This window comes from Kogia breviceps, chromosome 1, assembly GCF_026419965.1.
Source record: "Kogia breviceps isolate mKogBre1 chromosome 1, mKogBre1 haplotype 1, whole genome shotgun sequence".
Taxonomy (NCBI): Eukaryota; Metazoa; Chordata; class Mammalia; order Artiodactyla; family Physeteridae; genus Kogia; species Kogia breviceps.
In genome coordinates this window covers 47,959,688-47,978,713 of record NC_081310.1, presented here as the reverse complement: position 1 = coordinate 47,978,713, position 19,026 = coordinate 47,959,688, and the positions used below count along the sequence as shown (strand labels likewise).

Here is a 19,026-nt window from a genome sequence, read left to right as displayed (position 1 = left end):
AATGCCCATCTCTGGTTGTTGCTCTTTTTCTGCAGAGGGAGAACCGGAGATTACAAGAGGCCAGCATGAGGTTGGAACAAGAGAATGATGACCTTGCCCATGAACTAGTAACCAGCAAAATTGCTCTGCGGAATGACTTGGATCAGGTAAACCTGTCCTTCACTAGGCGGAAATAAGACTGACACCCTCCTCCGGGGCAAGGACCAAGTTGCTCTCAGGGCAGTCCCACCAGGGCTTGCTCTGTACTTGACCCTGAGTGAGCTGCCTGATGGGTGAATGGGTGGGTGGTAGGTGGGAGGGGACTGCTGTGCTCACGGGAGACAGTGGAAAACGCAAGCTTTTGAGATAGGTTTCGGTCATTTCCAAACAGCATGTGCAACGTACTTAAAAAATAAAGATAGCTCTATGCTTCTCTGGTGTCTCTTCTCTTAACCTCTACTTTTCCTAAACCAAGGACTGCCAGCATCATTACCTGAGAATATCAGTCACCAAGAGTATACAGTGCCACTCTAATATCTGTAGGCACTGTATATTTTTGTTCCAAAAAGATTTCTCATCTACAGTAAATGTGGGAATTTTATATGAAGTATGTACATTGAGATATGTGTTGTTGGATTGACAGGCATCCTAGTGGTTGAGAGCCAAGACTGCCTGGGTGTGCATCCTGGCATCACCACTCACTAATCACGTGACCCAGGGCCATTCTTAACCTGCCCATAGGTTTAAAAAAGTGTTGACCTCATAGGGATGATGTGAGAATTAAATGAGGTAAAGCACTACAAGAGTATGTGTTCAATAAACATTAGCTGTTGCTAGGAAACCCTTAAATTCTTTAACTTCCTTGTCCTTTCCAACAGTACTCACAGCTTTAGGACTTCCTGTTTTAACATTGGTTGTGTTTTTGGAAATAATTGGCAATATAGAAGGAATCTTGCACAGATTTGAAATCATCACTCTATTTTCTGACTTTCAAAAAGCCAATATTCCCAATGGTGCAGGGTCAGAAAAGTTGAGACTTAACTGGTTGAATCTGTAAAAAAGAGGCATTACCTGTGCTCTGACTATGCATTGACAATATTTAAAATACAAATCCGTTAATAATATAGAGTTTAGGGGCTTCCCTGGTGGCGCAGTGGTTGAGAATCCGCCTGCCGATGCAGGAGACACGGGTTCGTGCCCTGGTCCGGGAGGATCCCACGTGCCGCGGAGCGACTGAGCCCGTGAGCCGTGGCCGCTGGGCCTGTGCGTCCGGAGCCTGTGCTCTGCAGCGGGGGAGGCCACAGCGGTGAGAGGCCCACGTACCACAAAAATTTAAAAAAAAAAAAAAAAAAAAAAAATACAGAGTTTAAAATTGGAGGAATTTTTTTAATGTTTAAAAATGGTCCCTGCCACAACTTCTTTTCCCAGATAAACAGCTAATTTTGCAGCTCAGAAGTTTTAGCCACAGTAAGATGAGAGATAAAGCCACTGTTAAGGAAAATTGTGCTGAAGGGGGAGAGGAGGACGCTGAAGGCATCAACACTAAATGGAGTTTGAAAATAAAACAAAAACTGTGCTGCTTGGGACACAGGATATAGAATGTAGAAGCAGCAGCCCCATAGTGGAAAGGCAGGGGAATGGCCCTTTTAACTGCAAACCCCATTCAGCCAGCCTCTCTGCAGGTTGTTAGAGATGGTATGAAAAATGTGTGACTCTAAAAGAGTCAGAAGCTGGGAAGGTAGAGGGGTCCCCATTCAACAGGGCCACACCCAGCCTGACCTTGGCTGTTGTACTTTTGTAGCAATAAGACCACAGTGTGACTCAGTACTCTAATGAAATTTTTGGTTCCATATTAGCTTTCCAAATGGCCTTGACTGACACTTGATTCTGCCATTTTGAATATTTTATCCATTAATAGTTTTCTTAAGATGAAAAAGTTTTGCAATAAATCTATTGTAATCATTCCATGTTGTATGTAATTCAGATCATTTTGTTGTGCACCTTAAACGTACACAGTACTGTATGTCAATTATATCTCAATAAAACTAGAAGGAACAAAAGTTTTAAGCAGTTAGACTCAGTAGGGATGTGGTGAAATAAGTTAGAGTTGTAAATTGAAAGTTATATGGGAAATGTATTTGGTACATTAAAATGTACATTTGGTATATTTAAAAGGTTGAACAATAATGAAATTAAATACTTACTGAGTTCCTACTATGCACCAAGCACTTTATTCAGCAATGTATAAGCATTATCTCATTTAATTTTCCTAATGACTCCATTAAGCAAGTATTTTATCTTCCATTTTATAAATGAGGGAACTGACGTATATACTCTGACTTGGAAAGCTATCCTAAAAAAAGTAGAGATTTGCTCAGAAATATAGGTACAAGGTTGTTTACTGCAGCATTACTTACAAGAATAAAAAATTGAAATAATGTACATGTCCAATAGAAGGAGAGAATGAAGGTATATCTGTAAAATATCTTTCTGGAATCATTTTTAAAAACAATGGGAAGGTAATGATATAATATTTTTTTTAAAAAGTAAACTTATCTATATATAATGTTTGTATCTAAATTGCAAGGAATATATGCTGGCAGAGGGCCATCCTATAGGAAAAGAAAGGAGGCTGGAATATACATTGACAGGAAAAAAAGCCTACAAGGAAATACATCAAAATGTTACTATTAGATGTCTCTGGGTGATAACAGTAAATCTAATTTTTATATTCATCTTTATACTTTTTTCAATTATATATCTTTTATAAGAAGACCTTAAATTGCTTAACCACCCTTGGTTAAGTAATAATGTGCGTTATAACTCTTTAATGATCAGAAAAAATATTTTATTTTAAAAAATTGTTTCACCACCCAAAAAACCCATTTTGTAGATTAGTCCAGAACAATTGCTAGGGTCCTCCTGAAATTATTGAGTACCTAGGTACCTCATGGAGCTACTAGATCAATCCCTGAAGAAAACATCCCTTCTTTTTATTTCCTCCCTTCATACCTCTCTTTCCCTTTTTAAAAAAGTAGTTAAGACCTGGCCCCTCTGCCTTTTGAAGCTTATTTTCTAGATGAAAGAATAAAAATTGCCATTTGATTGAATTGCTAACTCAAAAATTGCTATCTCCTCCTCACATCTAATTTTGTAGTTTCAGCCTGAGCAGGGTTTATTTGCACATCAAAAAGCTGTCCCTGCAGTTTAGGTGTCCTGCCCCTCCAGTCTTTGAGGAGAGGAAGGATATTAGCGTGAGGCTTTGCCTGCCTTCACCCAGTTTGCCCAGTACTTTTCCATTCCCAGTTTTTCAAAATCAAATCTTTTAATTAAAATAGCAAAATGTTGGCATACATTAAACAAATACGAAAGCAGATTGTATTTGAGACAATATGTAAAGCAAACAAACCTAATTAGGTAATCAGGTAAGTTACTTCATACCCATGTCATTTTAGCGCTGGCTTCAGGCTTCCTGGTCCCCAGCGCTCTTCATTTTTCTCTCTGACAGAGACTTCTCTTTTGACAACTTGCGGTCCCTGAGACTCCTTAAATAAGGACTTATCAGTGATTAGAAATGAAAAAAGATACAACATCTCCATTTCAGTTTCTGTTGCTATCTGCTTTCAGGCCATTCCTGTTCTTTCTGTTCCCAAGGAACAAAAAGCAAGAGACACCACAACCAGTGCTTTCCCACTGCAGCCTGGGCCCAGGTCCCTTCTGACCAGAGGGAGTTCCTGTCAAACCAGAAGCTGCATATCACAAGTGGCACATTCTTTTTTTTTGCGGTACGCGGGCCTCTCACTGCCGTGGCCTCTCCCGTTGCGGAGCACAGGCTCCGGACGCGCAGGCCCAGTGGCCATGGCTCACGGGCCCAGCCGCTCCGCTGCACGTGGGATCTTCCCGGACCGGGGCACGAACCCGTGTCCCCTGCATTGGCAGGCGGATTCTCAACCACTGCGCCACCAGGGAAGCCCGGCACATTCTTTTGTTCTGTTTTAAATTGAACAACTGCCTTGGCTAGTTCTTTGAGAAATTATTTCTGAAAGAGCCTCATCCCTAACGTGAGAGCTGAGCCTTCTGAGCAGGTTATCAGTTGGTTCATGATTTAATCACACATTGCAGTGTTTTTGTTTCTCTCATATATATATGTCATAGAAGTTAGAGAGCAATTAGAAGTTTTCATATCAATAAGGCATTAAAAGATGTTGGTAGGTGATTAGAAGACAGTAAGGACAATGGTCCACTCAGTCTTATCAAATTATGGTGAAGGTTTTATCATTTGGGCTCAAAGATGGCGAGTATCTATCTGTTTAGTATTCTGTTCCTGGAGATTCCTTTAACATTAAAGATGGTTTCTACTTAAGTGAGGTATAGAGATTGGCTATATAGAGACCCAGAACACCATTTTTAAAAGGAGAACCTTTTAAAAGGAGAATTCAGATCTGGTTCTATTTTGATGAGCAGAATCAGTCCTACTTTACTGTTCAGCATGGAGGGGAAACTCTGGATACAGCTTCCTGTGGGACCCACGGCAATTTCTGCAGATGTCAGATCTGATAACAACAGAAATAGAGGGAGGTCACCTGACCTTGGCATAGTGAAGAATGTGCAACAGAAAATGTGTACATAAAACTAATAGGCCTCGGACTTCTCTGGTGGTCCAGTGGTAGAGAATCTGCCTTACAATGCAGGGGATGTGGGTTCGATCCCTGGCCAGGGAACTAAGATCCCACATGCTGCGGGGCAACTAAGCCCACACGTCACAACTACTGAGCTCACGCGCCTCAACTAGAGCCCACGTGCCACAAACTACAGAGCCCACGTGCCGTGGAGCCTGCGCGCCACAACTAGAGAAGAGAAAACACACACACCACAACTAGAGAGAAGCCCGTGCGCCACAATGAAAAAATCCCGCATGCCTCAACGAAGATCCCGCTACCGCAACTAAGACCCGACGCAGCCAAAAATAAATAATAAATAAATCTTTTTTTTTAAAAAAAAAAAGTCCCTGTCGTTAAAAATTTCCTCAGGGAAGTGAGTTTTTTCCCTTTTTTTTTTTTGGCCGCACTGTATGGCATGCAAGATCTTTTAGTTCCCCAACCAGGGGTCAAACCCACTGCCTCCGAGGTGGAAGTGAGGAGTCTTAGCCACTGGACCGCCAGGGAAGTCCCGTCCCTTTTCTTATAGATATTTCCAAAATCGTACAACATCTAGATATGCTGCAGAATTTTAGAAGCTTGTTGCTGAATGTCAGGACAGCATTGACTATTCAGAAGTTGGCAAAAGGCTCACTTTTGAGTTTGAGTGAATCTCCCTTCAAGAAACCAAACTTAGAAAACATTTGTTTCAGTGTGTCATGATATATATTATAAAAAGGACTATTTTCTTCACCAAATGGAGATTGCTGAGGGTACGGTAAGAGGTGGTTAAAGTGCAGTCTTCTTTATTAGCAGGGCTGTCGCTCAGATATTCTGGGGTAGAATATCTAAGTGGACTGCCATTCTAGGGAGACAGATTTGGTAAGATTTTTAAAATGCTAAAGCCATCAGGACAGCATTTTTTTTTTCCACTAGAAAAATTGGATTTTTAATTTAAAAATATTTGCAAAGGCTAATGCCATAGTGGAACAACCACAGGATAGTTGAACCAAATTCTCAGGGCATTAGAGGAGCACCTGCCAACACAAGCTCATGATTCGCCACCGGGAGACCCTCTGTTGGAGACCTTGGGAAGGATCTCCTGCTTTGTAGGTAACTTGTCATCTGCCTTGCGGCTCTAGAATTCGCAGTTTTGAGTTCCCATAATCTACATCTAATATCTTACGATTTATTAAAACTTGCAACATGCATGTTGCATTTTTTTGGATATTTTTCCTGAAATTTAATTTTATTATAATAAAGACTAATTATGTCTTATAACCTAGTGACTAGTGATAGTTCATAAGTTTAGTAGTTTACTTTTTGGAAAGTGTATAACAATATTCAAATAAGACGTTATAGAAAGTATTTTAAAGAATGAAATGTTTTCTGTAATTCTTTTTAAAAGGCTTGGTCCATTTTGAAACATTGACAGTGAATGAAAAATAAAATCAAAAGAAAGAAAAATAAGTTTTCCCCTCAAATACATAAAAAACACTTGCTGGTATTTGTATTTTAAGTGCCTGGAGTAAGATGGGCTAAATTTTTCAAAGGCAGTTAGTAATAGCTTGTATACGGACTTGTTTCATTTGATTTAGTACCAACTAAAATAAAAATAAATATACCATTTAAGATATAGTCTGGTTTCTCCTCCATTTCTCATACTGCCCCACTTCTTGAGACCCACCTCTACTTTTAGGATGCGTTTTTGCTGTGTAGATTTTCCCCCCTAAAATCTAATGTACCAGAACAAATTTCAAAGTCTTTAAAAGGGACTTTTTCACTTTAACTACCCAATAGTTCCAAATTATCTGAAAACAGCTATAAGCCCTAGGCTGTGGGACATCAGGAACTGGAAGACAGAGCCGAGAAGCTGGAATGTAGTTTCTCTGCCAGGACCCAGCAGACTGTGCTGGCCTGCCCATCTGGACATGTGGGAGATATGGTGAAACACAGACAGAAGGCCACCTGGCCAGTTTTCACAAAGACTTGGACAGCATTTTGCTGCTGTCAGCCCGGGATGGCTTCTTCAAAGAGCTGCCTGTCTCCTGTGACTGCGGTTTTCTCTGCTGAACTCATCCTACGGCCCCGTCCACCCAGTCTGCTGCTCCAGGGCCTCAGAGCGCCACGTCCATTCACTCACTTACGGAGCACCTGCTCTGTCCCAGTCCTGGGCTCAGGGCTGGGGGTGTAGTGATGAGCAAACAAGAGAGATTTCCTGCCTCCCACAGCTGCAGACAGCTGGGCGAGGCACACATATCACACACGCAGTTTGTCGCTGTAGGTCCTGCTGTGTGCTGTCAAGGGAGATACGAGCTTCGGTGGGGTGAGGAGGCGGTGCGGATGGGGTGAGGGGGACAGGGCTCAGACCACGCTGCACTGCAGGGGTGAACCTGAAGCCGAGACCTAAAGGGCGAGCTAAGTGTCCTAACGTGTAAAGCAGACACGCGTTAACTCAGTTAAATATACAAACACACAGTGCTTTCACGGTGAATTTTGGTTCTGTATCCAAATTATGAGCAGTGTGCTCTCTCCAAGCTTTTCTTGGCTATTCTAGAAATATGGTCTTTTCTGCCTGGATTCCTGGTCCTTACTTCAGTTTTCCTCGGGGCTGTCTCTATCACGGGTTTTTGGTCTTAATTTCTCCTTACTGTACTCGTTGCTATTGTGAATAGCCTGGTGGGCCAGGTTCACCGCCCCACGCACCACCAGGTGGAAGCTTCCAAGTGAGGCTCCACCCCTTCATCCAGTCTTACCATGCAGTCTCAGAGTGAGTGCTGTAGTGACAGCTGAAAATGTGGAAGAGGCGTTTAGAAAGAGCATGGGCTTCAATGCCATTCATATCTGAATTCAGATCGTGGCTCTGATCTTAGATGTGTGTCCCAGTCAGGTTTATTTGATCTCTCCAAACCTCACTGTCATTACCTGGAAAATAATTTTTGTTGTGAGGATTAGAGATAATGTGCGCTAAGTGCGTGGTACCTGGCTGGCATTCAGTGAAAGCAGCCATCCCCTGGGTGAGCCAGAGGGAATAGAAAGGCTTCCGGTAATGTTGGAACAATAATAACTGGAGGTCGGAGAAAGTATACACGTGCTTTCTTCACCTTCTTTATGACTGTGATGGACTCTGATTTGCAGGCAGAAGACAAGGCAGATGTGCTGAATAAGGAGCTCCTCTTGACCAAACAGAGGCTGGTAGAGACTGAAGAAGAGAAGAGGAAACAAGAGGAGGAGACAGCTCAGGTAACAGGCGTAGGCGGGCTTGTCCTTACGCAGGTGTATTGGTACGCGGAGTTGATTAATACTGTAAACAAGAAGTAACATGAAATTTGTTCAGATCAAGGGCGATGCTGAAGCAGTACATGTGAGTAGAATTGAGGCAGCATTTCCACCCTTGAACAGCTTTTAGGAATTTGCCTTGACTGAGACATCTAGCGAGAGTGGTACGCTTTCTCCAAGTTTAGGAACTTGGAATTATGATCCAAGAGCTTTGAGGCATCCTCAGATTTCGTGTTGTATCTCCAAGATGTTTGACTTCTCTGAAGTAGTTTATGAGGATTGCTAAGCTGGAAGCCTACAGAGATCTCTGCTGGGAGTTACCTCCATCAGTCACGCTTCATTTTCCCAATTCATGCCTTAGAAGAAGGAGAATGCACATTTCTGTTCCTGGCAGAGCTCTCAAATCTTCTTCCCTGAGAGAATAAAAAGAAACCCTTTAGGAGCCAGCCCTGAAGTTAGCTCCCTGCAGTATCCATGTGAGTTGTGAGGCTCAGCAGCTGGAAGACACACCATTGCCAAGGACCCAGAGGTGACAGGAGGGACCTCTCCACCCTAGGAGTCAAAGCTTCCGGCTTCCCTGAGGAAGAGCAGGCTGCTTCACCAATGGTCTCCATCTCTGTCCGTCCCAGCCAGGCATGATTAGCTCACTTACTTTGAGTTCAGTTCGGAGACATCAATAATACTAAATATAAAACAGCACACAAAGCATTTCAAAGACCTACATCCAAGCAACCAGAAAAAGTTCCAGTGAAGTTACTAATGAAGGGATGTGTCGTTTAGCACCTTCAGGGATTTATAAAAAGTATTCCATGATTTTTTTTTTAATGATGAAATGAGTCTTGGCAATTACTGTGGACCAAGATTTTTGTTTTTCTTTAACATACTCAAAAATATTCGGGGGCCGATTATCCAGTTTGATATAGCCCTTTAGATGGGTTTTGCTGTTTTCTTTACTTCCTATTTTTTGGTGGCCCACTTCAGTACTTCAGGTAAAGAATGAAGCTGTTAGCAAATGAATTTAATCCATGCCCCTCTCCTCTGTGTGTGTGTGTGTGTGTTTATATATGTGTGTATATCCTGTTTTAATTGTTGTGGTTCCCTTGTGAGATAGGGATTATTCTCATTTGTCAGATGAGTAAACTACAGCTTAGAGAAATTAAATGAACTTGCTCAAAGCATCTCAGCTATCTCAGTTGACCCTGAGTCAGTGCAGCCTTATTGCAGAAGGGACAAAGGGTATGGCTGAAGTCCTTGAATTATGTAACAGAGAGAACAGAGACCAATATAAACAACTAAGTTTGAATCAGTATAACCTACAAATGCTCTTAGAATTTTAGAATGTAGCAAATATGAAGAAATTTCCAAAATCTTGTAATGATAAGACCAGTTATAAATTGCAATAACTTGTGAATTTGCAAGTACCGAGTATACTCCATTCATAATTTGGGATGCTGCAAAGCAGAATTCATCAATTTTTTCTGATTGTGTACTTAAAGATTAACCAGAGTTGTTTTTTGTTTGGTCAGTTTGGGAGAATCGAATTCTTTCCTTTTTATCTGGTGGCACCTGAGCTTTTTTCATTGCCTTAACCTTTTTCTATACCTAGAATTCTAGAGCTGCCAGGCTACAGAAATAACTGTGGTTTTAGGTTTAGCATTCATAATTTAGTATTTCTGCTACTGTAACAAGTACTGCATTATGTCACTTTAACTTCTTCTGAAGTCAGTGTTTCTTCAGTCCCCATCTCCCATGTCTGACTCCAGTCCCAAAAACCTCTTGTTCCTGCCTCCTGAGGGGTAACAGCAGTGTAGATATGGGATGAAAAAAGAAGCCCTAAAATGTTTTTTCAGTAATTTATTGCAGAGTATCAAGAGTACATGAAATGCTGCCTTGATGTTTTGTTTTAGACTCTCATAAGGATAAAGATAGCTTCTGAATGGACACTTATTTAGCAATATATTTATAAAGTAGTAAAAAGCATAAGCAGTTTTATACTAGGATTGCTCATATTCTTATACATTGCAGGAAAAAAAGTAAGATTTCTGTATCTCTGGAGATGATTAGGTTTTTCAAATGACCAACATGCAACTGCAGTAGGAAAAATGTGTGTACTTACAGTTGTTTACATTGTTGTTGACTATGAATCAGGCAGACTTGAATATGGATGTTCGTGGAAATTTATTAAGATTTTGACTGAGTCTTGATGTTTCTCATGCTTAACTCTTTTAGCTGAAAGAAGTCTTCAGGAAACAGCTAGAGAAGGCAGAATATGAAATAAAGAAGACTACAGCTATCATTGCCGAGTATAAACAGGTAATGTGCCATTGTGGGCTTTGACACTATAAAACTAATTGTTTTGCTCTTTTCTTTGGGGAAAGTTTGTTTGTTTTTAGAGTTTCCAGAACAGTAACTGTACTGCATTGATTATATTTGTTGGCTCATTTTCTCCTCTGAAACAGACAGTGGTTGGACCTGCTTGCTGATAACGTGAGAAGTTTAATTCAGCAAAACAATCTGTTGGTTGTTTTCAATGTTTGATAGATTTAGAGGAACAAGAAATCTTATTACCATTGGGATCCTGTCTCTGCCTTACTCAGAAGCTAATTTCCAATATATCACACTAGTAACATTTGCCTCTTGGTCGAGCACTAAAGTTCAGTCTCTGTATTAAATGGCATCAGCTAGGAGATCCATTAGTCCTTTGCTGTCACAGTAGAGAACATGGGAGCTCTTTTTCCCACATGGCTATATGGCCTTACCCAACAGAGGCCAGTGCTAGCAATTAACCTCCTCCTGTTAACCTTAAAAAGATCTTTTAATGGTGGGGCGGTGCTCTTCTCCTTGAGGACCTTTCTAGTCACATTGCGGGGTGGGGTGGGGTGGGGGGCGGTGGTGGCATGTCTCAGAAAGCCTTCATTCCAGCTCCAGTAGTATCTTCCTGTCCCTGCTGGTTATGTTGGGACATGTCAAGGACTCCTCTTGTTGCCGAAGTACTCTGACTGGACTGTTCAAGTTCCAGTTTTCCAGAATTGTTAAGGTACTGTATGCCACCTACTTATCCAGAAATTTCCCTGGGGTCTCCTGCCTCACAGAGGAGTTTGAAGTCTAAGGCTTACTTTTTAAAAAAGTGTCTTTTTGCTTATAAATGAAATTTACATTCCTTGTGGAAGTGCAGAAAAGCACAAGGAAAACAAACCTCCCTCAATCTTGCCAACTAGAAAGAATCACTAAATACACTGAGTATGCTTTGTTGCTGTATAAATAAAAATGTAAGTTATATTTTTCATGCATTTTGGGGGAAACTAATTCATTTGTATATTATGAACACCTTTCCATAAGGATTCCGCCCCTTCATGGAAGATTGCTTAGAAATAAAGCTTCAGAGCTATCTTCTTCTCTTTTATAATCTATTTATATCTATATATCTATATCTACATACAGATGTACAAAATCAATATATGTTTATTTAATGCCTGCTACATGTGAGGCTTGTTACTTTGGAGGAATAAAAGATAAATTCATTCCATTTCTCTTCTCTGGAAGCTGATCTTGTAATAGGGAGGTAAAACCTGTCCATAATTAAGAGGAGAGGGAATTTCTTACATATGGGAAATGAGGAATCCCTTCCTGGAGAAGGAAGTGATTTGAGTTGTGCTTCAAAGGCTAGGTGAGGTTTGGGTATCTGGAGATGGAGAAGGAGAGGATGGAAATGGTGGAAAGGTGGAAACAGCATGTGCAAAGGCATGGGAGGTAGATTAGTGAAAGAGTCTTGTTTAGCAAGAATTTCAAGTACAGACGAGAGAAGCAAAGGTGAGTTGGGACCTAGTTTCAATGAAGATCTTCAGGGATAGGCTGAGGAGTTAGGATTTTATTCTGTTTATAGGAGGGCAGTGGCATGACCAGGGACATATAATTGGCACTACTCTATCCAGGGAGAAATGTGGAACCAAGTGGAGAGATGCATGGGCAAAGAAAGACACAGAGCAGTAAGAGGCCAACAGCAGAGTCCAGGGGAGAAAAAAATGGGGCCCTGAACTACAATAAGTAGTAATGAAAACGGAGAAGCAGGAAACACAAGAGTCATTTTTTTTTGCTATATAAGGGAAAATACTGGAAGAGATCCTGAGATTTTGAATTTAGGGAACTAGGAGAAGGGCTGGTTAGACATTAAGCAATATAAGGAACGTTAAAGACCGTGTGCTGTGGAACTTGCCATTTGCCATTGCTGCAAATGCATTTTTTTCATCACATTAGGCCATGAGTGGCCACCATATGCAGAGCAATCCTTGGAACTATTCTTGAATATTATCTGGCAAGCACTTGAAGTAATGTAAAAGGCAACAGACCCATCTCTTTGAAGATAATTAAACATATAACATAATCTAAATGCATTCTGTAGTTGGAATTGGCTATTACTGGCTATATTTCAGAATGTTTGGGCTTATTTAATAGGGTTTATCTGTTTGCCAAAATTGCTTGAGAAATCTCTTCTTTTTAACATCAGCCCTACAGTCCTATTTATTGTTTCCAGGCTTGGATCTGGACAAATTGGAGACTGAACTCAACAAGTAGTCCCAGGTCTCTAGAACTATTTTGGAGTAGACTGGGATATTTTTTTTTAATGTCCATTTTGATAACAGAGGTAGACCTTTTATGCTTTTAGTCCAAATTGCTCTTGAAAATTTGACATCCTCTAACTTTTTTATTCCATTTTTTTTTTCCAAAATAAAAAATTCTTATTTCACTCAAGTTTAGCAAGACTTGAACTTCCATTTTTTTGTTTTAATACAATTTTAGGGGGCTTTGAAAGCACTTATTTCTGTCTGTTCCTGGTACTTGTTAGCACCTGATTTCAGAATCAGTAATAATGTGATATTATTTAATGGTGCTCTATATTAAACCCTTTACATAAATTTTCTTTCTCACTGATTACCACAGCACAGCACTTTTCAGTCATGAAGAAATTCAGAATTCTTTTCATCAGATTCCTAGGATAGTACCTTGCCCGAAGTACATACTCAGCAAAGATTCTATAGATTGATTCCAAAGTGAGGGCAGGAATTCCCTGGGACCAGTCACGGAAGCTAGTGACAGAAAGAAAGCAAATCCATCCCATGTGTTTCTTCTACTGATCGAGATAGAGGTGTGTTTTACACACGGAACCCTCTCAGGCTTCTGCTGCTTGTTTTATGGGAATGACTGGCATTTGCAGTGCTACTCATTTGCAAAATTTCTTCTAGCATCAGAGATGTGAGTGAATAAACAGCTATGTGCACATGCTACAAGAGACATTCTACTTTCTAGTAAAGTAGCTCTTTTCTTTCTTGTAGATCTGTTCCCAGTTGAGTACCAGACTGGAGAAACAGCAAGCAGCCAGCAAGGAGGAGCTGGAAGTGGTAAAGGTGAGGAAGAATGAAACAGTTCTGTGATACAATTTCTTCCAAATTCATATAGTCTTGAGTGAGCATCTGATAGGAGGATCCCAATATATGTTGATGCACCACAGGCAGGACAGCCTGTAGACATGACCCCACCCCACCTTTGTTTTAAGGGAGTTAGGAATTAGGGTGAATAGGGTCCCTCTTCTGACTGGGGTGTGGGCCAGATGAAAGGTTATGTTCCCAGAAATCTTTTGGGCTGTCAGAGACAGATAACAGGAAAGGAGGTAGGATTTCAGCATTGTCACAAGAGGCCCCTGAGCCTTCTTGGTTGTTGGAAACCTGGAAACCCGAACCCTCAGCAGCCTGCATCCCAACTGTGCCTGAATTGATGTGACTTCATTATGCAACCCAGTAGGCTCATCCCACAGTGGACACCATGGGCAGTATAGAACTCAGCTAGAGGAAACACGTTGGGTAACTGATTTTTTCCACCTAAAGTAGAGATTTGTTTTTAAGGAAAACATGCAGCATTTATTTCTATGCTGCCCCCTGGTGGTAAAACTCCTTATGCTGATTACCTACTTGAAAAAAGTGATTGTTTATTGTATAGAAAAAGCAGTAAACCAAATGGATTGGTATTCCTAAGAAGCAGTGTTGGTACAGCCAGCTCTTGGGGCCAGTGTTACAGAAACCTGATATAATTCTATTTGAATATATTCAGCTTTATACTAGTAAATAAATGCATTCTAGGCACTTCCGTATATCACTTACCAACTTGACAAGTTATTTAACCTCTCTTAGATTTATTTTGTGTTCTGTAAAATAGAGATAATATTACCTACCTCATAAGGTCATTTTGAAGATTAAGTAAGATCCTGTTAATAAAGTGCTTAGTCTAGTACTTGGCACACAATAAATGCTCAGTAAATACATATTTTAAAAGTTGTAACCTGAAAATCTGAGACATAAGAACTGAAAATAGGAACTTTGTTCTGAGAAGGTGACTTTTTGGGATTCAGGCCTGGGAGACATGCTTGGACATATCAAGAGGAAGAATTTTATGACCAGCTGAATATGGAGTGAAGGAGAAGCTAATGGAAAGATGACACCAAAGTCTTTAGGTCTAAATGGTGGGGTAATGCACAGTGACACAGAAGTGTGGGCATTGTTGCTTTGTGTGTGTGTGTGAAGACAGGGGTATAGTTACAGTTATGGACATGCTGAGCTTGTAACAGTAGGACATCAAAATAGATAAAAATTCTGTAGTATCTCTTATCTCTAAACTTTTTGAAGATATTTTAAGAAAACAGTAGCACTGTTGTCTTGAAAAGAGTTGCCATTGTTCAGTGCTCTGTGCTTGATTGGCAATCCAGGCATGTGGCAGAGTTGCTTTTATCACCTTGAACAATAGTGATCATCTTCACTTAAAGTTGAACAAAAGGACGTATACTTCACTTGTTGCAGGGGTAGACTTAGGTTAGTCATAATGACCTTCCTCAGTCTACCGCAGGGAAGTTACTTAAACTCTTAAATTTCTTTATTTATAAAATGGGGGTGATAATACTTAATCATAACTAAATGAGGTAATGCATGTAGAATATATGCCATGGGGCTTCGCATCTAGTAAGGATAATGGTAGTACAAAGTTTCTGGAAAAGATTTCAAAGAAATGCTATAATACTTTCTATCCCCAGAGTCTCTCTAGATACTGTAAGAAAAAATAGCACCTGTCTTGGATAATTGGGTTTTGTGCCGAATATATCCATTTTGGTCATAGCACAAGAAAAATAATTACTTTTATAAATCGGCCTGCATTTGATGACCACAAGCAGTGTCTAAAGAAAAATCATATTGCATTGTTTCAGGACATGATTTATGCTATGAAATGCAGTTTGATGTTGGTTATCTCTTTTGGATATTTCAGGGTAAAATGATGGCATGTAAACACTGCAGTGATATTTTCAGCAAGGAGGGTGCTTTAAAAGTAGCAGCCATAAGCAGAGAGGACCAGGGAATTGAATCGGATGATGAGAAGGACTCTCTTAAGAAGCAACTGAGGGAGATGGAGCTGGAATTGGCACAAACCAAACTGCAGCTGGTGGAGGCCAAGTGTAAAATCCAGGTTGGTGATTTGATAAAAGATCAATTTAAAAAAATAAACAGTTAGTGGTCTAGGATAGTCTAGTACTGTAGAGGCGGCCTATCAAGCTCAGAATCATACGATGTTACCATATAAGATGAATACATTTTCTGCCCACAAATGAGTTGCATTTTACATCATTTTTAAACACTGATATAAATACATAGTTTCAAATAAATTTTTAATAACTAAAATTATATATATCTTGTGAGAACTTAAGCATATGCCTTTTTAGTTTACCCTGATATTTTTTGGCCATGGTCCTTTCCCATTGAACTTGGTCACTTAGCTGAGCCTGAAAGTTGAAAGGCCAAACCCCTCCTGTTATCCTTCCCGTGACAGTTGAACGTTGGCTAACAGCCATTCTTTTCTTTGGAGCTTCTTTTCATCTTTACCTGATTTTGCCAAATCCCTTTCCCCATAATCTCTTTCCATATTGGAGGAAAATCAGAATTAGAAAAGCAGTCCTGGCTTCTGGTTCCCACTTCCATCTTACCAGTGACCCTCACCCTTGCCATGTCCTGCCATGGCACCTGCTGCGCCACACTAACGATCCTGAACTCTTTCTGCTTCGGACCTTGTACGTCCTCAAGGGGCACAGGCCATGTGCTTGGAACTAGAATTTATTCATGCTTACACTAATCAGTAAAAATTAATTCCATCTGTATGTTTACATTTACCTGTGGTTTTAAACATCTTCTCTTAGGCTGCAGCCTAAACCTAGATTTGGACCTAAATTGCAGGGGGAAAAAAGGGTAAAATGAGTTTTCATTTCACTGATCAGAGAAAGCACAGATTCTGGTTTTTAGTGGTAACTCTTTTAGCTCTAATTGTTTTTCTTGCATTCAGAAGCCAACTAAATCTCACCTGGGTTTTGTAGGAAGAAAACTGCAGCTGTGTAGACCTGCGGATTCCAAAAAGCTATACTCTAATTTTTTGGCAGAGAGAAGATATTTATATAACTCAGATGATTTTCTTTCTTGAATTAGGAACTTGAACATCAGAGGGGAGCCCTTATGAATGAAATCCAAGCTGCAAAAAACTCTTGGTTTAGCAAAACCCTTAACTCTATCAAAACGGCCACGGGAACGCAGCCACTGCAGCCGCCGCAGGCCACCCAGCCCGCCAAGGAGAGCACGTAGGCCCAGCCTCACCCAAGTACAAGAGCACAACGATGAAAGCTACGGAAACCCAGGATGATTCCTGGTGTCCCTTTAAAAGGAAGGAAAGGAGGCCAGAAAGCAAGCCAGGATCTTTCAGTAGCTCTTACTCTTTCTTGTATGACACTTTTAAAAAAGGGATGTTATTTAAACTAACCTGATTTATGTCGAATACCTGTTTTTGTGCTTCTCCATGAAAGACTGTGTTCTGATCCATCATAGTATTACACATTATTTTACATGCCTGATATTTGGTTGGAAATAAGTAATTCAGAACTAAATACTTTTTATTTAGAACTAATTATTCATATTATTTTTATCTTACATAAAGATGGAGATGTCTTTTATTCCAAGGTTGAAGTGATAGGCAAGTATTTGTCACAGCAAAAAAAAAAAAAAAAAAAAAAAGAGATTGCAACCTAAACCTCTTAACTTTTCAGGATTTATTCAGATAAAGCACATTGTGGGGCCAGTCATGACCACTGTCAGGTTTCCTCCTGAAAGTGATGCCCAGGATAGCGATAATCCTATCCAAAGGAAAGAACAGACCTGGGATTGAACAGTTCCCAAAGACAATTTATTTTTATTTTCTGTTGGGTACATCTGGAAATGAAGTGCCAAGAACCATGGAATAAGATAGGCTATTGAAAACACACACTAGATAAAAAAAAGAACTGAGATTTTGATAAATGCAGGATAAAATAAATCATTTTGGTCCTGGTCTTCTAACAGGTCCTTTTAAGAACTCCACATGGGAATTGTGAGTTCCTAAGTAAGAACACAGTTGTGACTTCTGGCAAATGTAAGTCAGAAGTGGATATTAGGAGTTGCATCTTTAGGAAACCTTCACCAGAGAAGCCTAGAAAGACCCAGGAACAGCTGTTGTGCTTAGAATGGAATGTAGAACCAGGGACAGAGTATTCATTTAATGTTGACATATACTTGCTAAGGAAACACTAATACTGTAACTTTGTTAAAGTTATGAAATGGGAAATAGAAGTCAGCTTCATATCATCTTAGTTTAATATTAGGCAACTTTTTCTGATTTCTGTAGCTTCCTCAAAATGTGCCCTTGGTACCCCTAGATGAAGAGATGCAAATGCATTTGTAACATTTTTGATTGCATATACAACCTTTATAGAAATGCTTATCTCATGGAAAGGTAAAGCTATTGTTTAAAAGTTGATGGAAATATTTTTTTCAATTATATTTAACATGTCTTTATAAATAGTCCTTGCAGGAAATCCTTTGGTAAGGGAAAAACTAATTTTCCCATTTTTTAAGCTATTTTGGAGGGCTTTGGTCCTTTACAGCAACCAAACTACTGTCAGCTATGTATAGTAACATTTATTGATACTCATGCTTGGCTTCACTGTTGAACATATTCTTTGCAAAGTATCTCAAACTCTGTAGTGCCAGAGTGACTCTCATCTGTGCCATATGTTGCAGTTAAAAGTAACACACTCTTGGAAGTAAAAATCATCTAAGAGCCATCTCAACTCCAGGAGCATGTACTACAAGTTGCTCATGATGGATCCTTTCCTCTAAAATAATCATTAAACTCTAAAAAGTGAAATCCCCTTCATCGGTAAGTGTTCGTATCATCTACAGCCCATAAAACTGATGTGGTTGTTTGTTATCCTTCTTTACACTCATCAAATAATACTTTTCTTACAGAATTCTTTTTGGTCCTGACATCTCTCATCATAGTTTTCATTTCCTTTTACCCAAAAGGAAAATAGCATTCTGAGTATCTGTGTTGACTTTAACATTCCCAACATGGTGTTTTTTTTTCCTTCTTTTTTGCAAAATATAATGGCTAGAAACTTGCATCTTGGTACTTTTTTCTGTAAATCATTTAATACAGTTTGTTAGCTTTACTGGTACTTTATGCTTTGATCCCAAGAAGCCTTGTACAAGTTGCCTTATCAGATGGCTAGCTAAATTAAAGATTTTTTTGTGTGTTTTGTGAATCTCATAATTCTGTACAGAGCTCTTTTTACATTTCACAGAATGCATAAATTTCATAATTTTCCTTAAATGGTAGTTGAGAGAGAAATAGCTCTAGGTCCAGTTCTTATCTGTAGACCTGGCTCAATTTTATAGCCCGTTACATTTTTTTCTTTAAACAAAATAACTAGGTACATATATTGCAAACATTTAATCTGTCTTTTTCATTTTCTTTTAATTCTTTTAAAAGATTACATTGGCCATCCATAGATTTTTATTTTCCTTCTCCAGTTCCATCTCATACTTGGGTATGTGTATTGGTACCATAGTCTAAACTGTCCCTCACTGCAATGTCTTTGGGTAAGTAGCAATAGCAAATACAGAAGGAAAGAAAATTCAAAAGTTGGTGTATGATATTATTCATACAATGTTATAATAGCACTATCCCAGACCCCATGCCCTTCACCATGTGTTGTTTGAAAACTCATGCATTCCAGCAT

The 19,026-nt window shown here is 39.7% G+C and overlaps 1 protein-coding gene across 4 annotated transcripts in view; it reads left to right on the top strand.

The window, feature by feature from the left end:
* Positions 1–18,553, top strand: part of RABGAP1L (RAB GTPase activating protein 1 like) — a 742,996-nt gene extending 724,443 nt beyond the window's left edge. For all 4 annotated transcript variants that reach the window (XM_067031217.1, XM_059046250.2, XM_059046253.2 and 1 more), the window contains 6 exons: positions 36–146; positions 7,755–7,859; positions 10,125–10,208; positions 13,226–13,297; positions 15,201–15,398; positions 16,406–18,553. In XM_067031217.1, the coding sequence (XP_066887318.1) occupies positions 36–146; positions 7,755–7,859; positions 10,125–10,208; positions 13,226–13,297; positions 15,201–15,398; positions 16,406–16,558 (723 nt within the window). In that variant the 3' untranslated portion in view covers positions 16,559–18,553. The remainder of the gene's footprint in view (positions 1–35; positions 147–7,754; positions 7,860–10,124; positions 10,209–13,225; positions 13,298–15,200; positions 15,399–16,405) is intronic.
* The last annotated feature ends 473 nt before the right edge of the window (positions 18,554–19,026 follow it).